Here is a 19,564-nt window from a genome sequence, read left to right on the forward strand (position 1 = left end):
AATGACATTTTGTAGCAACACAATTATTTAATTGTATTATATTGGGCACAAGATGTGGGGCTCATATTATACCCATTACCCCACAGTATTACTTTGAGGCAAATTGGGTCTCAACCTCCTATATTACCCCCTTACTCACCTTTTCTGTGCAGGACATGGAACAGAAGATGAAGATGTTGGAGAACCTTCAAGATGACTTTGACTTTAATTACAAAACTCTCAAGAGTGCTGGAGGTATAGCAAGCAAATGTTGCAGATTTGTTTTTAAAAATTCAACAAATTTCCTTCAGTAGTCATAAAAAACCATGTGGCATAATTCTGTACGTCACCTTTCAGAGTTGTCCCAGGACCTGAATGGAAACAGCCAGGCAGCAGCCACCAGGCAGAAGATGTCTCAACTGGAGCAGATGCTGAGTGCTCTGGATCAGCTGAGGAGGGTGAGATACAGTAAAACCCTATCCAGACCAGACCATCAAGATCAGAAGTCACTACAGAAGTCTAGACCAAATTATGACTGATTTCTTTTGTACAGCATTGAATTCTAGGTTTGTGAAAACTAAAGCCCAGTAAATCTATAAAGTCCCAATGTAATCTCTGAGGTCATCTTTATGTTAGAGTACTCCTTCAAGTTGACAAAATTATCTTTTAGCAGATACACTTGTCAAACGTATAGTCTTTCTCTTCTGGGAGAACTGACAGAAAAAATATTGATGACTCAGCTTGGGCATATCCAAAATATTTTCCAATAAAATGCTCTCTAAAATGAGAACCCCCCCTCCCCTAATAACTTATAACTCCCCCTAGCTATTAGCCATTTCAAAAAAGGTCCTTTGTTATGTCCTGTCCCAGCTTCTTGTTTTAATAGGAAATACATCAACACAGGGGTCTATTTGCACACATCACTCATCGATTGTTCATATAATTTTAGAGCTTTTCAGGGCTTGGTGTGATATAATATTAATATAGGGGTAATAGTTCACCCAAAATTGAAAATTCTCTCATTAACGCACCCTCATGCCAGCCCAGATGTGTAAGACTTTCTTTCTTCTGCTGAACACAAATGAAGATTTTTAGAAGAATATCTTCGCTCTGTAGGCCCATACAATGCAAGTGAATGGTGGCCAGAACTTTGAAGGTCCAAAAAGCATATAAAGGAAGCATAAAAGTAATCCATGTGACTCCAATCGTTAAATCCATGTCTTCAGAAGCGATATGATAGGTGTGGGTGAGAAACAGATCCATATGTAAGTCCTTTTTTACCATAAATCTCTACTTTCACTTTCACATTCTTTTGTTTTGCCATCTGGGATGGCATGAGGGTGTGTAAATAATGAGAGAATTTTCATTTAGGGTACATTTAGATGAAGAAAAGTGTTCTAGGCACTCAAATATATTACCAAAAATGGTAATCAAACTTTTACTGTCTGATCCACAGCAAATAGTGACTGAGATGGCAGGGCTGCTGTCTGCCATGGACTTTGTACAGAAGAATCTGACGGATGAGGAGCTGGCTGACTGGAAGAGGAGACAGCAGATCGCCTGCATCGGAGGACCACCAAACATCTGCTTGGACCGCTTGGAGACATGGTACACAGGACCAATCCATTCATGACCAACGATGATTTTGAAATGTTCAGTTCAGTTCATTTTTTATTTAAATCTTTCTCTCATTCTCAGGATCACCTCTTTGGCTGAGTCACAGTTGCAGATCAGACAGCAGATCAAGAAGTTAGAGGAGCTTCAACAGAAGGTGTCATATAAAGGAGATCCGATCATTCAACACCGCCCTGCTCTGGAGGAGAAGATTGTAGACTTGTTCCGAAACCTTATGAAGAGGTATAAAACACACTTACAACTGGAGATTGACTTACAGTGTTTTTTTAAAGACCAATACCAGTTATTGTTTTTAAACCAATTATTACGCTTAAGAGTTTGATAATCGACACACAATCAATTTTTAATTGTTTTGGTTCTACTTTTAGACACCGTAATAACAAAATAATTTAGCACTAACCCATGAATGTGAACAGCCTACTTTTCAAGACTAATGTGGCGCAAAGTCAAAGGATTAATTTAACAACTTTATTGGCAGTATATACTTGTCCAAGGCTACTCACTTAATTTGTATGACTATAACTTAAAGTTTTAAGTATTTCAGAATCTAAGACTCTCCACAGTTGGTCTTTTACCTGGAGAGGTTATCTTTGTTTTGGGCTATGTCTAACTTCATCGATAAACTGTTAACCGATTAAGGGGGAAAGAGTTATTATCAGTTAAAATTATTGGTCAAACTTTATTTTGTAACACTCATTCATGCATAAACCCATCAAAATCAAGCTCTTTAATCTGATAGTTACTATTAAAGTGCTATAAATGGAACAGGATCTGATCAACCATATTTTTTTTCTATGGTGTGCTTGTTTCATTGTAGTGCATTTGTCGTTGAGAGGCAGCCTTGTATGCCCATGCACCCTGACCGACCTCTTGTCATCAAAACAGGAGTTCAGTTCACAACCAAAGTCAGGTTTGTATAGATGAGTCATAAATTATAGAACATAGAACTCTGAATGAAGAAAGGATACCCAAACTTAAAGTGTGAAATCTTGAAACTTTTTTTACTCTCTCTTATTTAGATTACTAGTGAAATTCCCGGAGTTGAATTACCAGCTAAAGATCAAAGTGTGCATTGACAAGTAAGTCCTATTTCCTGTCTGTGATGTCAACAAGAAATGACTTTGAGTTTTATTTTATTGCCTTAATCTCTGCTCTTCTGTCCTCCAGGGAGTCAGGGGATGTGGCAGCCATTCGAGGGTGAGCTTTAAAGTTCAAACTCCATTCTCTCTGAATTATATCATTGTCACATGATTGTTTGTAATAACAGACAGATATATCGGTCAGGTGGATTAATTAGCCTTTTTTTATTTTAGTTTTTATTTTGAGATCATCTGCACTGGCCAGTAATAGTGCCTACTTGGCTTTTTAGTTTCCCAGTCTGTCAGGGGAAATACAATAATAAATACTGTCAGCCTGGCCAATAAATAATTCACATATTTCAGAACACTTTTGAGTGAATTTTGGGTTAATATTGAGTAAAATAAATAGATTCAGGAATATTGAATAAAATACATATACAGTGCATACAGAATTTGTTTTTTCCAGCAATTATGTGGATGTCTCATTAGCTGTCATTAGATTATATTATACATTGGCATTATATCGGCCACCCTGCTCAAGATTTCAGCATTCACCTTTGAAAAACCCAAATAAGTTGACCACTACTTAATTGCATATATAATATATATATATAATATTTCACCACTAGTGTGGTGAAATGAAGTCTCTCTTGGTTCTACCTGTAAAACCTTTTGCTCTATAGAGTCCTCTACTTATTTTTCCTCCAGCTCTCGTAAGTTCAACATACTTGGCACCAACACTAAAGTGATGAACATGGAGGAATCCAACAATGGCAGCCTTTCAGCAGAGTTTAAACATCTGGTAAGCTCATTCAGTGTGCCAATTCATTTTGTAGTCAAGAAGCCTGTGCTCTATGGATTTACATAATGACATCAAATAAAAAGACATAGACTTGACACAGTCAATTTGATCTGTCACACAAAATCAGATTGGATCAGGTGTTGGTTCATAGTTGGTTGAAATGCATTATGGGGTCTGTAGTCCTGACTTTTGCCTCTTTTTGTCAGACTCTACGAGAGCAGAGATGTGGCAATGGAGGCCGAACCAACAGTGATGTAAGAATTTATATAACAGCAGCTTTGTACCACAATTTTGAATGATTATTCAAGATTTCGAGGTAAAAAGTCAATTTGAACATTTTGGAGAGTTTGACATTTGCCCTCTTAACTACAGGCATCACTGATTGTGACTGAAGAACTGCACTTGATCACATTTGAAACAGAGGTTTACCATCAAGGCCTAAAGATCGACCTTGAGGTAAGAAACTACACACACATAAACACACTTGTGATATGTTAGAATACTGAAAACATCCCAGTTTAATAAGCAGAGTCGACTACAAGTAAGCCATTTCTAGTTTGTTTTTTGTTTTTCGCCAGAAAAGTGTAATCACTGTGGCTCTGCTGGGCTTTCAAAACATTGCACTGTTTGTTTGAGCATTCCTACTAGCCCGGTACAACCATATTGTCTCAACCAATGAGAAAGATAAAGCTGCAGACTCCCCCAAAAAGGGGCGGGAGCTCCAAACTGTCAGCAAAGATATGTAGAGCCTTTTACCTAACCCTTTCCCCAAATCTAACCATGTTTGGAAGTGTGGAAGAACACCCCCTTTTGGATCTGGCCCAATCCCTTTTTGGAGTAACCCTGCCCATTTATGAAGTTACCCAACATTCTTTTGGAGATTCTGCCCCATTTGGAGATCTCTGGGCTGCAACTATACCTACTTGCCAATGGATTAAGTTTGTGCAGGACTATCTGTTTGTCCTAACCATTAAAGACAGTTTCCAGTTGTTTTGCAATTCCTTTTGGTGACGCTTATGGCACAGAAATTATACACTTCAGTTTGAATGGCATTTTCTTTAGTGTTTTTCAAATGTTTTAGAATTCTTATAAAATGTCAAACTAGTCCTGTTGGGCTTCATATCAATTTAAAGATAATATTAAACCCTGAGTAGTGATTAAGTCCATCACATTGCTCACAGAGATTGATTCATCGCGCAGAAAGCCAATAAGGTAATTCTGATATGCTGTCGCTATGGCGCTAGCTGTGGGAGGATTTGAATGTGTAACCAGTCAGTGTGTCCTTGGGCGATCTGCCTTATTGAACCCCTAACTGCACACAGCGCTACCTATTATGAGCTGATATGAGCACACGGACAAAATCATTACTTTTCTGTGGATGGAAACAACAGGGTTATGTAAAATACCAACACACACAGCAGGTTAATTAAACATACTAATTAAGCAAGCCGGTTACAGCTAGCTCTGTTTGCTCATGGGGGTTTTGGAAATAATTATTTAACCTCAGGTCTCTGCTTGTGTTAATCAGAATTCTGACGGAGCATAATGTACAAAATAAGAGGATTCTTCTGCTGTGTTATTCTAAATTATGAATAAATGTCTTTATCTCTGTCCAGACACACTCTCTCCCAGTGGTGGTCATCTCTAATATCTGTCAAATGCCAAACGCATGGGCGTCCATCCTGTGGTACAACATGCTGACCAACCATCCCAAGGTTTGAAATGGAACCACAGCAAGCCATACTTACTGTTAGCTCTACAGTTAATACATATTACTAAGAATTATTTTCCTCTCTCTGTCTTCACAGAATGTAAATTTCTTCACCAAACCTCCAGTAGGAACATGGGATCAGGTGGCTGAGGTGCTGAGCTGGCAATTTTCTTCCACAACTAAGAGAGGACTGACCATTGAACAGCTCACTACACTTGCGGAGAAACTGCTGGGTATGTGTATATATGTGTGTGTGTGCGTATATATACTGTATATTTAGTTCTGTAAAACAGCACTGGAATGTTTCACGGTTTGACTCACTCCACTTGTTGTTCAAGGTAGAATTCCAATTGTATGATTTGCAAGATTGTAATCAAACTATGTTTGTTGGTGGAACAAAAATCTGACCATATTGTGTATGAAACGTCAGTTACTTAGTATTATTGCTTTGGCAATACTATACTCCAATTGTCATGCCAAAAAACCTGAATTGAACTGAATTGCATTAAGTTCCTTTGTTAAGGAAAGATTTTTGGCACTAGCCTGCAGCAGTTCACCACTGGCCTTCTCTTTAATGATGTGTTTCACTCTTAGGGGATATTTCATACATATTTCACATTCCGCCATACAAAAACTGCAAATGACATTAACTTTGGCAGCACAAGTATGCATATACATATAACATTCTTTATGCATAACTGTTTAATTTGTTATCTCTGTGTTTGTACAGGTCCTTGTGTGAACTACTCTGGTTGCCAAATCACATGGGCCAAGTTCTGCAAAGTATGTTTCTATGACAACCTTTTTGTTCCCTGTTTTTATTTTAGATCAGATCAGACTAGCTGATCCAGTAACTTTCAAAATACCCTAAACATGTTGTGCATCAGTATGTGTTTGTGGGTTCCAGGAGAACATGGCAGGAAAAGGTTTCTCTTTCTGGGTGTGGCTAGACAATATAATTGACCTAGTGAAGAAATATATTTTGGCACTATGGAATGAAGGGTGAGGACTCCCACTAAACTCCTTCAAACAGTTTTCATATGAAGTATTGATAGTTCATTACATTAATCACTGCTTGTTTTGCTTATTACATTATGCTCTTATATGTGTTTGCCAGGTATATAATGGGCTTTATCAGTAAAGAAAGAGAGAGAGCGATCCTGAGCCCAAAGCCTCCTGGAACATTCCTTCTGCGCTTCAGTGAAAGCAGCAAAGAGGGAGGCATAACCTTTACCTGGGTGGAGAAAGACATCAATGGTGAGAACTTGTAATTGCTTGAGATCATGTGTGTGGGGGGGAATTCACTAAGGACTGCACCCATTGATAGCAATGTTTATTTACACTTGCTGTCTGCATTGTTTTAGCACTTGATTAACTATGCAAATCTGGTAACAGCACCAAAAAATCTGCTAAAAGCAATTTGCATAGCACAATTCCCAAACTTGCAGTGTTCAGTTGTGAAGGATGCAGCAGACCATCACCATGTTTGCGCTTAAAAATTGTTTATTTAACTTAATTTAACTTAAATTATTAATTTAGTGCCTGATTAAGTTGAAATAAAGGTGGTTATTAAATACATTCCAAATGCAGCTTTGAAACAACATGTGGGAGAGTAAATAAAGACAGAAATAGCATTTTTAGGTGAACTATCCCTTTAATTTTCTTTTCTCTGTTGGTGTATGTTCAGGTAAGACCCAGATCCAGTCCGTGGAGCCGTACACTAAGCAGCAGCTCAACAGTATGTCATTTGCTGAGATCATCATGGGCTACAAGATCATGGATGCCACCAACATCCTGGTCTCTCCATTGGTCTACCTCTACCCGGAAATCCCTAAAGAGGAGGCATTTGGCAAGTACTGCCGCTCTGAGCCTCAACCTGACACCGAGTTTCCTGACTCTGGGTGTGGTGAGTGTCCCTCAATATAATTCAATCTTGTTTGGAAGCAGATCTCTCTGTTGCTTGTAAATAACAGTTCTTATTTGTCTCATCTCATTCTCATTTATTTTGGAGACTGCTATTTTTGTATTGGAATATTGGTACTGAAATGTACTGTTGGGGTGTGGTTTTTCCAGAAACTTTATGCTTCAGTGGATGTTGTCAAAGAACAAGTAAATAAAGAGAATGCAAAAGATTGACTTTCATTTTCTATTTTTTAAAAAAGATTAAGTTTAGGGCTGGGTGATATGGCTAAAATTATTATCACAATATTCTTTTTCATATCATTTGATAATGATAATTATCACGATATACATTCACATTCCAAGTTGGCAGAAGAAAAGAAGGAAAAAAAAAAAATCCTAACCAGTCAAAATAGTTTATACAAAACTGTATTGGGGGCCCAGAGACAGCCAAAGCAGTGGTGTCTGAGGGATCTTCAACCAAAATATTAAAATATTTTTTTATCAATCAAGTGCAGTTGGATATGAATGATAAAAGATCATCTGTTTGTTTTGAAGCATAATGACAGCATATAATTTTTACTTTCAAATTATTTTTATATTTTTCGTTACATTTAGAGACCCAGTGGGGGCATAGAAGCCCTTGTGACTGAGGAATGATACTGTATGGGGGTTCAGGGGTATCTCCTGAGAGAAAATGTAAAGTCTGAATGAACCGTTTTTATATTTTCATTAAAGTGAGAAAGGCTACAAACTAGTCATTTTATTTCTTTACTGGTCATCCATTCCAGAGATGATGACATTTGATTAATTTAATGAAAATCAGAACAGAAATCAGAAAGCTCGTAACATGCCAATTAATAAAGCTAAATTTAGAGGGAACAAATTTTGTGGTTTAATGCTGCATTTCATTCAACTCGGAAAGTCGGATTTTCCAAAAGTGCAACAGCACTTGAAGTCGGAATTCCAACATGCGGAAATTTTCAACTCTGATATCACCGAGATGCAGGTGCGTGACGTCACACAAATATGTCGGCACCCAGGAAGATGTACAATATAAATGATAAACATTCACTTTTATTAAATAATATAAATAAATGAGTCAAAGTACCTACATTACATGATATTAAAGGTTGTTTAACAAATGTTAGCAGAGACATGTGTTCAAAACATGGTAAACCATACTGTCTTTTGATAATCGTACACCTGTAGCACAGATACTAGCGTTGCAAAATTGTTTATGAATTAGGTTGCTAGGAGACATCTCTGGTGACAGTCAAACACCTGCTAAGCTAACGAGAGCATTACAGTTTTGTTTCCTTAAACGTCACCTTCCGAACCTCTGGCAATGCACAGATCGGAGATTGGAGATATCATGTAGGAATATCCCACATCCGACTTGAATGGAGCACAGCATAAAGGTGCTCTGGAACTGCGTTAACTTATGCGGCATCTCATGTCTACTCACATGCAGGGAAAAGAGGCAACACATGTAGGACAGGGCATAAATTAAGGGTGTTTGGTGCTAGAGAAAGCCGAACTGCTTATGACACACACCTGATTGTCTAGATGTAGAACACAGGCTAAATATGAAAATTACTCAGTTTTTTCATTAATGTTGTGGATTTTTTTATCGTGATAAATATCGAGATTGTTTTATCGCCCAGCCCTAGTTAGATATTGAAAGTAAACATAACATCAAAATTGACTCTATCATATTGTTTATACATGTTTCTGGTCTTATTGTGAAAGATTCATTGGTTATGTTTGCCTTCATAATCTTTCATCAAAATCTAATAACATGTTCTGCCTCTAAAACAACTCACCAAGCGCTCTTATTTTTCCAACCAGTCAGTCATATAGACACTTTATGATCCAATCAGTTGCTGAGGGAGACAATGAAGTCCTGTCCTACATTTTTTATAATCCTGTTTCATGTCACATTATGGAAGTATTTTGGGTTGTGAATGCTGTTTAATGATAAAAACTCACTTAATGGGGAAAAATTCTGTCATCATTTACTCATGTTGTTCCAAATCCATATAACTTTCTATTTTTCCGTGGAACACAAAAAGAGATGTTAGGCAGAATGTTAAACGCAGTCACCATTTACTTTCACTGCACCTTTTTCTACACAATGAAAGTGAATGGTGAATGAGGTTGTCAGTTCCTAACATCCAACACACTCATACAGTAAATGGAACAAAATGATGGTGAGTAATTGATGACTGAATTTTAATTTTGGGGGGAACCATCCCTTAAGCTGTATATATGCTATCCTTATATGATAACACAGAGTTTGTTGTTTTTTCAGTTATTCAGCCATACCTGAAGACCAAGTTTATCTGTGTCACCCCGTAAGTAGCAGTTCTCTTCTGTTTCAGTGTGTGTGTATGTGTGTGTGTGAGTAATTGACCTTGCTGAAGTCTGTTTTCTCTCTGTCCTCCTGTAAACTGTGAAATCTTTGGTGACTCTTCAGACAGGAGCACATGCAAAATACTTCTCCCTGTTCTGTGTTCACCATGGATCAGGAATATAACTTCTACTGAAACCTCCAAGGAGCCTTCCCATCATCTTTTTTAGTAACAGTGTTACACAGGAAGAGGGAGAGAGAGAGAGAGAGAGAGAGAGCTCAAAGGCATAATTTTCAAGCTCTATCACACAGAGTTCAGGGCTACATTTGTCCTTTAGTTGTAAAGCACACTTAGCTTGTGGGTAACTATTGTGTAAACACTTTGTAGCCATGTGACTTCTGATCTTAACTTTTATTGTAGACATTTAGAAAATAAAAAATAAAAATCAACTGAAGAAAAAACAAAACAAGAAAAAAAAAAAAACACATTTTAATGTCAGTGTGAAATCAAACTGACCCTATTAATACATGTTCTTGGCCTTATTATCAATTAGACTCTGAAATGACTTTTCTTTACGGCTGACATTGCCTAGCCATCTTATTTTTCAACCCATCCGCTACAATGTCCTGTCATTTATTAGCTTTTCACACTTTTTTATTTGTTAACCCAGGGTCATTCTTAACCCTGGACAAACGTATGCCTGGGTTATCATTCCATGTTTCACACTGTTTGTACTTAACAGTGGGTTAGTGATTAACACTGTATATACTGTATTAAACACAGTTTGTTTCTTTTAAAAATTACAAGTGTGAAACATTGCTTAACCCAAGGTTAAAAGTGTCCCTTAAATTATTCCAAGATTTGGTGTAGTGTGAAAAGCCTTATAGAGGGATGAATTTCATGATGCAGTCAAATGCTGAAGGAGAAACTCAAGTTCCGCCATACTTTTTTTCTCATCCTGTTTCACTTGGAAATACGTCACATTACAGAAATCAATTGAACAACGTTTCATGTTGACTTTAAGGGGAATATACCTTTTATAATGCTGAGAGTGCTTAATGTACATTTTAGCAAGTCTGTTTTCTTGAACTGATTACATTATTGAATCTAATGAGGTAGTCCATTGTAATACTTTTACAGTAAACATGGTAAACTGTAACACATCAAACTGCACATACCCCACTGTATTTTAGGTAACAGGTTTGGCTACATAAACCGACTTAAAGTTATAATAAAAACTGCTTCAAATACTTGACATAAGAATCACAAATACTTCTTTGTGTTTATAGAGGGGTTGGAGGCCATCTATGTGCCTGCATGTGTGTGTGTTAGGCAGGCTATAAACTGACCTCTCTCCATAGGTGTCCTTCCGTCTTCATGGACTTCCCGGACAGTGAGCTGCTTGGGAACGGCTTCCCTGGGTAGGCACTAGGGAGCTCATGTATTTGTGTGTATGAGAATGACTTCAGTCTGCAAGTGAATATTTGTGGTTCAATTTACTCTCTGCTAACATAGAATATCCCTTTTAACACTTCTAGAACTTGACCAAGGGTTCTGTTCAAACCTTACTCACTTCATCCATTCATAACAAAACATCTGAGAGAACCTTAATAATGTTCAAGAGCTGGAAAAGCTGTTTCAGAAGTCTCACATTGGTTCATTTGGACACCTTTGTGTTGGTCTGAAGTTTTGTGAATTAGTTTTTCCTGTGATGTGTTTAGCAACTACATTCCCTACATCTACTTTAATTTCTTATGTGAATTTAAATGTTGGATGGGTTTTCTGTAGATGAGGATTTTGTTGTCATGTGCGACCAACCCCTTTGTTTATTGTTTTTCTGTTTTACTTTTTCCATTTCTTTTTCTTGTCTTCTATGTTTTTCTCTCATTCACCCTTAGAAGAGGGTGTTGTAGAAAGAGTCTTGCATTTTAAGTGGTATTTAAATGGGTTGGTCCATTGCTGTGTTTTACAATGTCCATTTGTCACATACGTGACCCTTGTTACAGCCTTGTCTAGTGTATGGATGCAGCATAAAGACCATTACCTTTATCTAAATTGAAACACTATTTCTACCCAGAATATTTTCAAAAATATTTATTTTCAGCAAATGTTGAAGCATAAAAGGGGATAGTCTGCTGTAAAAAAACAAGCAAAACAAACTTTCTATTAAGAAAATTGGACACGAAAATAATAAAACTGGTAAATAGGAAAAAATATGATACACAGACTCAAGAGAAAATAATTGACATCTACCTAGCTTCCCTAACAGAATACCTAATAAAATATAAAAAAATTAAGGATTATATAATGCTGTTTACAATAGGTAATCTATATAAATCAATTTAAAGGTGGTTATTGCCAACAGTATGCATATCCACAAACAAACAAAGTCTACAACAGTCATAGTAACACAGGTAACAATAGTACAATGCTTTTAATGACAATTGGAGAAGTGTGGGTGTTGATTGAAGTAGAGGCCCCATTATAAACAGCAGCAATCTGTATTTATGTTGAACCATCTCCTTGCCACACCAGTTACAGGTAAGGATAAATTAGGGCATTGGCCAATCTGGATGTGGAGAGACAGGAGAGAGAAGAAAACTAAACCACAGCAATACAAATAACGTCCCTTAATTGTCATTGTGGTAATACACAAATCATGTGCTATTAAAACAATGGCCATCATATGAACCAACATGAAGAGACTATAATCTGTATTAACCACTTTTGGAACCACACACTGAAAAAAATGATGTGTTGGATATATTTTGGCTATACATTTTTGCATTATGCTTTTTAAGTAAATTCAGATTATTGTAATTTTATGTCTGCTTAACTAGAAAACCTGTTAGATATACACAAATATATCAGTTCATTCAAATTTATTTACTTAATGTCTCACGAATAAGATTTAACAACTAATAGCATGTTGTTTCAAACTAAATTTAATATTATTGTTTCTACCTGATTTAATTGGCTCAAAAGAAAATAATAACTTAGGTTAGTCTTTTAAACAATTGATTGCCCAAAGAAGTGCAGATAAAGCTGTTCTTCAGCTATGCACATTCACACGCGCAAGGAAAAATTACATGGATTGAACCAGATACAACTTCACCAAAGGGAACACTAATCACCCTAATAGTGACTACACACACACACACACAAAAAAAACTAATTACAATAAAACTACATCAATAATTCTAAAAAGAGCTAAAATCTCTATGAATTCTTAATAACTCATTAAATGTCCCAACAAGTTCCTTTTGACCAAACAAACATGCTTAAATTATTCAAGCGCAAGTGAGTAATGAGTATTTCCCACAACCTCAGTTCTGTCCTTGATCGTTTGAGTTAATATACTTAAAATCTTAATTTTATTGTTTTTGTTTTTTTTTAAGCCAAAGAGGTTCAAGGAACTCACAATTATTCTTTTACTTATAAGATCACTTATAAGTTAGCCTTACAATTCATATTTTGTGTTGTACACAATAATGCAATTTAAGTAATGCTAAACATTTTATAAATATGTCCTTTTCTGAGTAGAAGCTATTTATTTTCTTACATTAGGGTTGTTGAGCCATCTAATAGTTTGTTTCAGTGGAGATGTGCTGTGAGTTTTAAATGTTTTCTGAGAAGTAACAAAATTATTACATTTACAGTTAGTCATTTAGCAGATGCTTTTATCCAAAGTGACTTACAAATGAGACACATAGCAAGCAATTTGTCATACAAAGTTTAACAACATCTGCAGTATATGACTGCCAAGTTCTCACAGTGCTGGAGTAGTAAAGATGCTAGCACAGAAGAAAGAGACAGACAAGGATTTTTATGGGTACTGTGCCTGTCCTGATAACATTTGAGTGTACCTCTTACTTAAACAGTAGCACAAATTCATAAGACTTTCAGTTTAGGTTTTGCAGTCTGCAGTTAAATATATTTAAACATTTGGAACCACACAAACAACTCAGAGGAACTGAGGAAATCTGCTTTGGAACAACATGTATTGTGCAGTGTTCTGTACACATTCATTGAAATTAATACATTTTACATTTATGCATTTGGCAGACGCTTTTATCCAAAGCAACTTACAGTGCCCTTATTACAGGGACAATCCCCCTGGAGCAACCTGGAGTTAAGTGTCTTGCTCAAGGGCACAATGGTGGTGGCTGTGGGGATTGAACCAACATCCTTCTGCTTACCTGTTCAGTGCTTTAGTCCACTACGCCAGTACATACAATTCCTGTAATACAATAGCAACACAGTAATTACAAAACTCCAATCACAGCTAGCAAATGACGCAATTCACATTTTGTTAGGTTTGAAAATGTAACAGTAACTGACACTGAACCATTTTCCAAATTTACATTTTGCTAAATTAAGGGTTAAATAACCATCTGAAAGGTGACCCAATAAAATATGTTATGATATTCTTTCCATATGTTTGAATAAATTACCAAATAATCCAGCTTTTAATTGAGCCATTGATAAGTAGCATATGGTATTCCAGGGAGGAAAACTAGTTCTTTGCTGAAAACAGCAAAGTGCTCTTTCATCTTAGATTGTGAATATCTAGATTGGTCCTTGTCATGGGCATGATAAAACCTTTCACGAAAAGAGCTTATAAAGTCCAATATGGCTACAGCAGTTTACAAAATAACACCTGTTCACCAAGCATTTTAGAGGTTTGCTAACTGTATTGCCAAAGACCTAAACCCTAACAACTCTTGTAACATTTCTCACACTGCATATATGAGCAAGGGTAAGCCTTAGAACACATTAATGCTTCTTTCAGTATAATCCGTGCCCAATAAGAATCTGAAGAAATAGTTTTAATGCGTCCTGGAACTCAGGATGGTTACAGCCAACTCATTTGTGAAATTTGACCCTTTGTTATTGAATTATTTTGAGCAAGCCAAAAATAGCACATGTGCTAGTGCTTTTACTGTCACCTTTGCTTTGAGACATTGCAGTGTAACAGCCTTGTGATAAGTAAATGCACACATCAATATCAGTACTGATGACCAGTCTTTGACAGTGGTCCCATCCAATCCATAATACCAAAGCCAAACCTGGTTAAAGTAAGACCTGGTTTGATTTGCAGCAACCTTATTTACATGACATTACAATATTTAGGGACTGCAGTTTTCAGACCCAATGAGATAATACAGTGCATCTGGAAAGTATTCACAGCGCTTCACTTTTTCCACATTTTGTTATGTTACAGCCTTATTCCAAAATGGATTAAATTCATTATTTTCCTCAAAATTCTACAAACAATACCCCATAACGACAACATGAAAGAAGTTTGTTTGAAATCTTTGCAAATTTATTAAAAATAAAAAATGGGAAAAAAAAAATCACATGTACATAAGTATTCACAGCCTTTGCCATGACACACAAAATTGAGCTCAGGTGCATCCTGTTTCCACTGATCATCCTTGAGATGTTTCTACAACTTGATTGGAGTCCACCTGTGGTAAATTCAGTTGATTGGACATGATTTGGAAAGGCACACACCTGTCTATATAAGGTCCCACAGTTAACAGTGCATGTCAGAGCACAAACCAAGCCATGAAGTCCAAGGAATTGTCTGTAGACCTCCGAGACATGATTGTATCGAGGCACAGATCTAGGGAAGGGTACAGAAACATTTCTGCAGCATTGAAGGTCCCAATGAGCATAGTGGCCTCCATCATCCGTAAATGGAAGAAGTTTGGAACCACCAGGACTCTCCCTAGAGCTGGCTGCCTGGCCAAACTGAGCGATCGGGGGAGAAGGGCCTTAGTCAGGGAGGTGACCAAGAACCCGATGGTCACTCTGACAGAGCTCCAGCGTTTCTCTGTGGAGAGAGGAGAGCCTTCCAGAAGAACAACCATCTCTGCAGCACTCCACCAGTCAGGCCTGTATGGTAGAGTGGCCAGACGGAAGCCACTCCTCAGTAAAAGGCACATGACAGCCTGCCTGGAGTTTGCCAAAAGGCACCTGAAGGACTCTCAGACCATGAGAAACAAAGGCCTCCATTGGCCTGAATGGAGGAAACCAGGCACCGCTCATTACTTGGCCAATACCATCCCTACAGTGAAGCATGGTGGTGGCAGCATCATGCTGTGGGGATGTTTTCAGCAGCAGGAACTGGGAGACTAGTCAGGATCAAGGGCAAGATGAATGCAGCAATGTACAGAGACATCCTTGATGAAAACCTGCTCCAGAGCGCTCTGGACCTCAGACTGGGGCGAAGGTTCACCTTCCAACAGGACAATGACCCTAAGCATACAGCCAAGATAACAAAGGAGTGGCTACGGGACAACTCTGTGAATGTCCTTGAGTGGCCCAGCCAGAGCCCAGACTTGAACCCGATTGAACATCTCTGGAGAGATCTGAAAATGGCTGTGCACCGACGCTCCCCATCCAATCTGATGGAGCTTGAGAGGTCCTGCAAAGAAGACTGGGAGAAACTGCCCAAAAATAGGTGTGCCAAGCTTGTAGCATCATACTCAAAACGACTTGAGGCTGTAATTGGTGCCAAAGATGCTTCAACAAAGTATTGAGTAAAGGCTGTGAATACTTATGTACATGTTGTTTTTTTTTTTTTTTTTTTATAAATTTGCAAATATTTCAAACAAACGTCTTTCACGTTGTCATTATGGGGTATTGTTTGTAGAATTTTGAGGAAAATAATGAATTTAATCCATTTTGGAATAAGGCTGTAACATAACAAAATGTGGAAAAAGTGAAGCGCTGTGAATACTTTCCAGATGCACTGTATGTAAGGATGCAGAAATAGGTCTTAATAACTCGTAGATCTTTTAAACAGTAGGATCATTTTAGAAATTGTGGCTGACTATAATGAGATACTACAATTTGTTAAATAGTATACTAGCTCACATCAATATGAGTATGTCAAGAACACCAAGTTGTGTGCTTGTTCTCGTGTCACAAGCAGGAAATACAGTAGGAGGCTGTTACACTTGTATATCAACAAACGGACATGGGAAAACTTTGCCCCAGGTAAACCATTGCCCAGGGTAGGGCTAACTCCTTTAAAGTAACTGGCTAGGCCAGTATGGTATGTAACAGAACCTTTACAAGCACCAATTCAGTACCGCAAATTAACACATTTGTCCTGCAATTAGTTTAATCAGAGGATGGTGAAATACTGTTTAGAATTAATGATTGCACACCATTTGTGTCCCTTATTATTGAAAGACATTAGACTAACAGCCAGTCAAAAAAAAATGGTTTGCATATTGAAAGTAAGCTGTTATTGGCAGAAACATTGACCGTTTCCAGGCTTTATAATCAGAAATAAAATGGGTTGGATCAACACTCTTATAATCAATGCTATTCTAGAGATGACAGTAGTCTTGTTAACCGAACACACCTATTTCAGATGAGGATTCATTTGAGCATTGCCTAATCTGGGAAAGCTGTGGAGAAATGGTAGAGAAAAAGACAAGGAAAAAACTAAACAATCCTCAGATACACTTTATGTCACTCGATGTAACCCATGTAGTAACATACATTTTCAGTGCACAGCTCTTCTGACACATGACTGAGAACTGTTAAATGCTTAAAGGTCAAGTTTGTCATTTATGTGCTTCTAGTGACACCAAACTGCAATTGCAAAAATAAAACACTTCTTCTGTCTGTCATTGTTGGAAAAGACAGATAGTCCCTCCCCAAACTCTGTTTAATTTTGCTGTGGCCGGCTGGTTTTGATAGCTTTCAAAACATTGATTTGATTACAAATCAGTTGATACATAATTGATTTGATATATTAATTTAATATATTTTCAGAGAAATCAACCTACCAATGTATTACTTAAAGTTATCTCTGCATATTAAGCTGGGATAGGAGAAAGTATTTTAAAATCGAATTTAATGAAATCTACACACTTTACCTTGATGTTCCTTAGTACGTAATATTTATGTGAATGATGCTGAGTGTGTGTACCTGTGTGTTTCAGACAATCAAATTTTAAAAACATGATATAATACAAAAATGTGTTAATGGTTACATGTGGCAAATTAACTCTTAAGAGCTTTGGTGGTACTGCAGATGTTCTGAAGAAGTTTGAATTTGGTGTGAATGTGTAAGCTTTTCCAAAGGCATTTGTAATGCATGGCCCTTTTTTTTGCAGGACTAACTCTGGCAACACAAGTGATTTGTTCCCAATGTCCCCTCGTACACTTGACTCTCTCATGCATAATGAAGCAGCGGAGGCCAATCCTGGACCTCTCGGTGAGACACACCCACATATAAGAATATACAGTTTTAAAGTCAGATTTAAATGCTTTCTTGTACACGGTGTGTAAACACAATATGCATATGCAGACATCTTTTCTCTTTTGCTAAATTATTTTTAAAAATCTTTGGGTGAACTATCCCATTAAGTACAAGCATATTTTCATGCTTAAACTCATATTACTGTGTTTTTTTTCCCCCCAGAATCACTCACTCTGGACATAGATATGAGCTCAGATCATCCCTCACCCATGAGAGAAGGTTTTCCAGCCTCTAATGTCTCAGATATGGATGCCTGCAGAAATGCTTAGTTTTCCAACATTTTATTGTTTTATTTCCACTGGAAAAAATGTTTTCATGTACATAGGATGCTTAGGTGCTATTCCTGCTTACTTTCTCCGGGCCAGTTCTTTGTTTCTCTTCAGTTTTTACAGTCATAGCCAAGAGTGTGTATTGCAAATTAGATTGGCATTTTTGCCAGTTTTATGGGTTAATGTGGTACATTCAAGACGGTTATTAATGGAAGTGTTTTTTTCTGTCTTAACCTTTTTTTCTTTCTTTTTTTTACCTTTGTGAAATAACATTTTGGTTGGAAAATTTGTTAACTTTTTTTTTTTTTTTTTTTTTGTAATGTAAAATAATCCCTACCACTATATGATCATGCAGATTATCCCAAAAATGGGACTACAGTAGAAGCATGGCTAGTTATTAAAAATCTTAGTAAATACTCCTAAATGAAACTGTAAATACTAAGATTATAAGCAGGATTTATAATGTTTCAATTATTTTAACAAAACAATAAGCTTGCAAACATTTGGCCATGACTGTACAGTAGCCACGTGTAATTATTATTTTCAGTTTATTGCATCAGGAAGTCACTTTTCACTTGTACCACAGAGAAAATATTCACTGATGTTGGCAAACAATATTTTAAGCTGTAATCATAGCAGCCAGTGAGTCCTTCATTTTTATGTTGAAATTTAAAACATTTGTGTGAAGCGCAGCAAACCTTACAATTAAATTTTTAAGCATTTTGAAGCTGCAACAACTTGCCATTATATTGTACCATGTTGAACTAAAACCTGGCTTTTTATAGGAGTATAACCTTCCTTTCATAAAATCAGATCACAAGTTGCAAAATTTGTGCATGCAGGTCTATAAAGTCTGGTTTATCATTATCATACTGTATTTTAATGTTGTAGAAAAGTATTTTACTCTTTTATTGGATGTCTTTGTGAGGTTAATTGAAGAAGATAAATATATAAATGTATATTCCACAAATTAGGAAATATGTTATTTCCACCATATTCCCCTTTCTGTTAGCGCTAGTTTAAATAGCAAGATGAATCTTGCATTGAGCCGACAGGACTAATATTGCAACAGAATTTGTGAAATTTAGATATTCTGTATATACGGGCACACAAATATATATATACACACAAACACATAAATATATATAAAATTGTTGTTTAATTCACTGATAATAAACTGGTAGCGCTTTAAACAGGAATATGATGGAAAATTTGTTTCCACTTTTTTAAATGTCTGTCAGTCAGTCTAGGTTTGTTTCTCAGTCTCTGTATTTGTCCTTCCACTCTCTACTTTATAAACGGTATACTATTATATATACTGCACTATGTATATTCTCTTTATTGTAAAACACATTCATAATGAGAAAGTTATGCAGTTCCTGGATCAGTAATGATGTGCTTGTCATACAGTGAGAGAAGTCAGGGCTCAGACTGTATGTTTAGATACCATCAGACCATAGATGGAATATTTGATAGTGAAAATAAAAAAACAAAAAAGTAAACTCAATAATAAAGATCCCTCTAGGGGCATTTTCATCAGCATACACAG

At 36.8% G+C, this 19,564-nt stretch overlaps 1 protein-coding gene across 4 annotated transcripts in view; it reads left to right on the forward strand.

Moving 5' to 3' along the window:
• Positions 1-19,564, forward strand: part of LOC127452371 (signal transducer and activator of transcription 3) — a 64,820-nt gene that overhangs the window by 44,708 nt on the left and 548 nt on the right. For 2 of the 4 annotated variants that reach the window (XM_051717802.1, XM_051717800.1), the window contains exons 5-24: positions 153-234; positions 337-437; positions 1,436-1,587; positions 1,678-1,836; positions 2,432-2,524; positions 2,634-2,693; positions 2,782-2,811; positions 3,402-3,495; positions 3,702-3,749; positions 3,868-3,951; positions 5,112-5,210; positions 5,304-5,439; positions 5,937-5,989; positions 6,114-6,208; positions 6,324-6,463; positions 6,894-7,112; positions 9,420-9,462; positions 10,821-10,880; positions 17,601-17,701; positions 17,909-17,965. In XM_051717802.1, the coding sequence (XP_051573762.1) occupies positions 153-234; positions 337-437; positions 1,436-1,587; positions 1,678-1,836; positions 2,432-2,524; positions 2,634-2,693; positions 2,782-2,811; positions 3,402-3,495; positions 3,702-3,749; positions 3,868-3,951; positions 5,112-5,210; positions 5,304-5,439; positions 5,937-5,989; positions 6,114-6,208; positions 6,324-6,463; positions 6,894-7,112; positions 9,420-9,462; positions 10,821-10,880; positions 17,601-17,701; positions 17,909-17,965 (1,906 nt within the window). Of the gene's footprint in view, positions 1-152; positions 235-336; positions 438-1,435; positions 1,588-1,677; positions 1,837-2,431; positions 2,525-2,633; positions 2,694-2,781; positions 2,812-3,401; positions 3,496-3,701; positions 3,750-3,867; positions 3,952-5,111; positions 5,211-5,303; positions 5,440-5,936; positions 5,990-6,113; positions 6,209-6,323; positions 6,464-6,893; positions 7,113-9,419; positions 9,463-9,584; positions 10,790-10,820; positions 10,881-17,600; positions 17,702-17,908; positions 17,966-19,564 lie in introns of those variants that run through there. The other 2 variants (XM_051717801.1, XM_051717803.1) reach the window with 2 other exon arrangements.

Source organism: Myxocyprinus asiaticus, chromosome 14 (assembly GCF_019703515.2).
Source record: "Myxocyprinus asiaticus isolate MX2 ecotype Aquarium Trade chromosome 14, UBuf_Myxa_2, whole genome shotgun sequence".
Lineage (NCBI taxonomy): Eukaryota > Metazoa > Chordata > Actinopteri > Cypriniformes > Catostomidae > Myxocyprinus > Myxocyprinus asiaticus.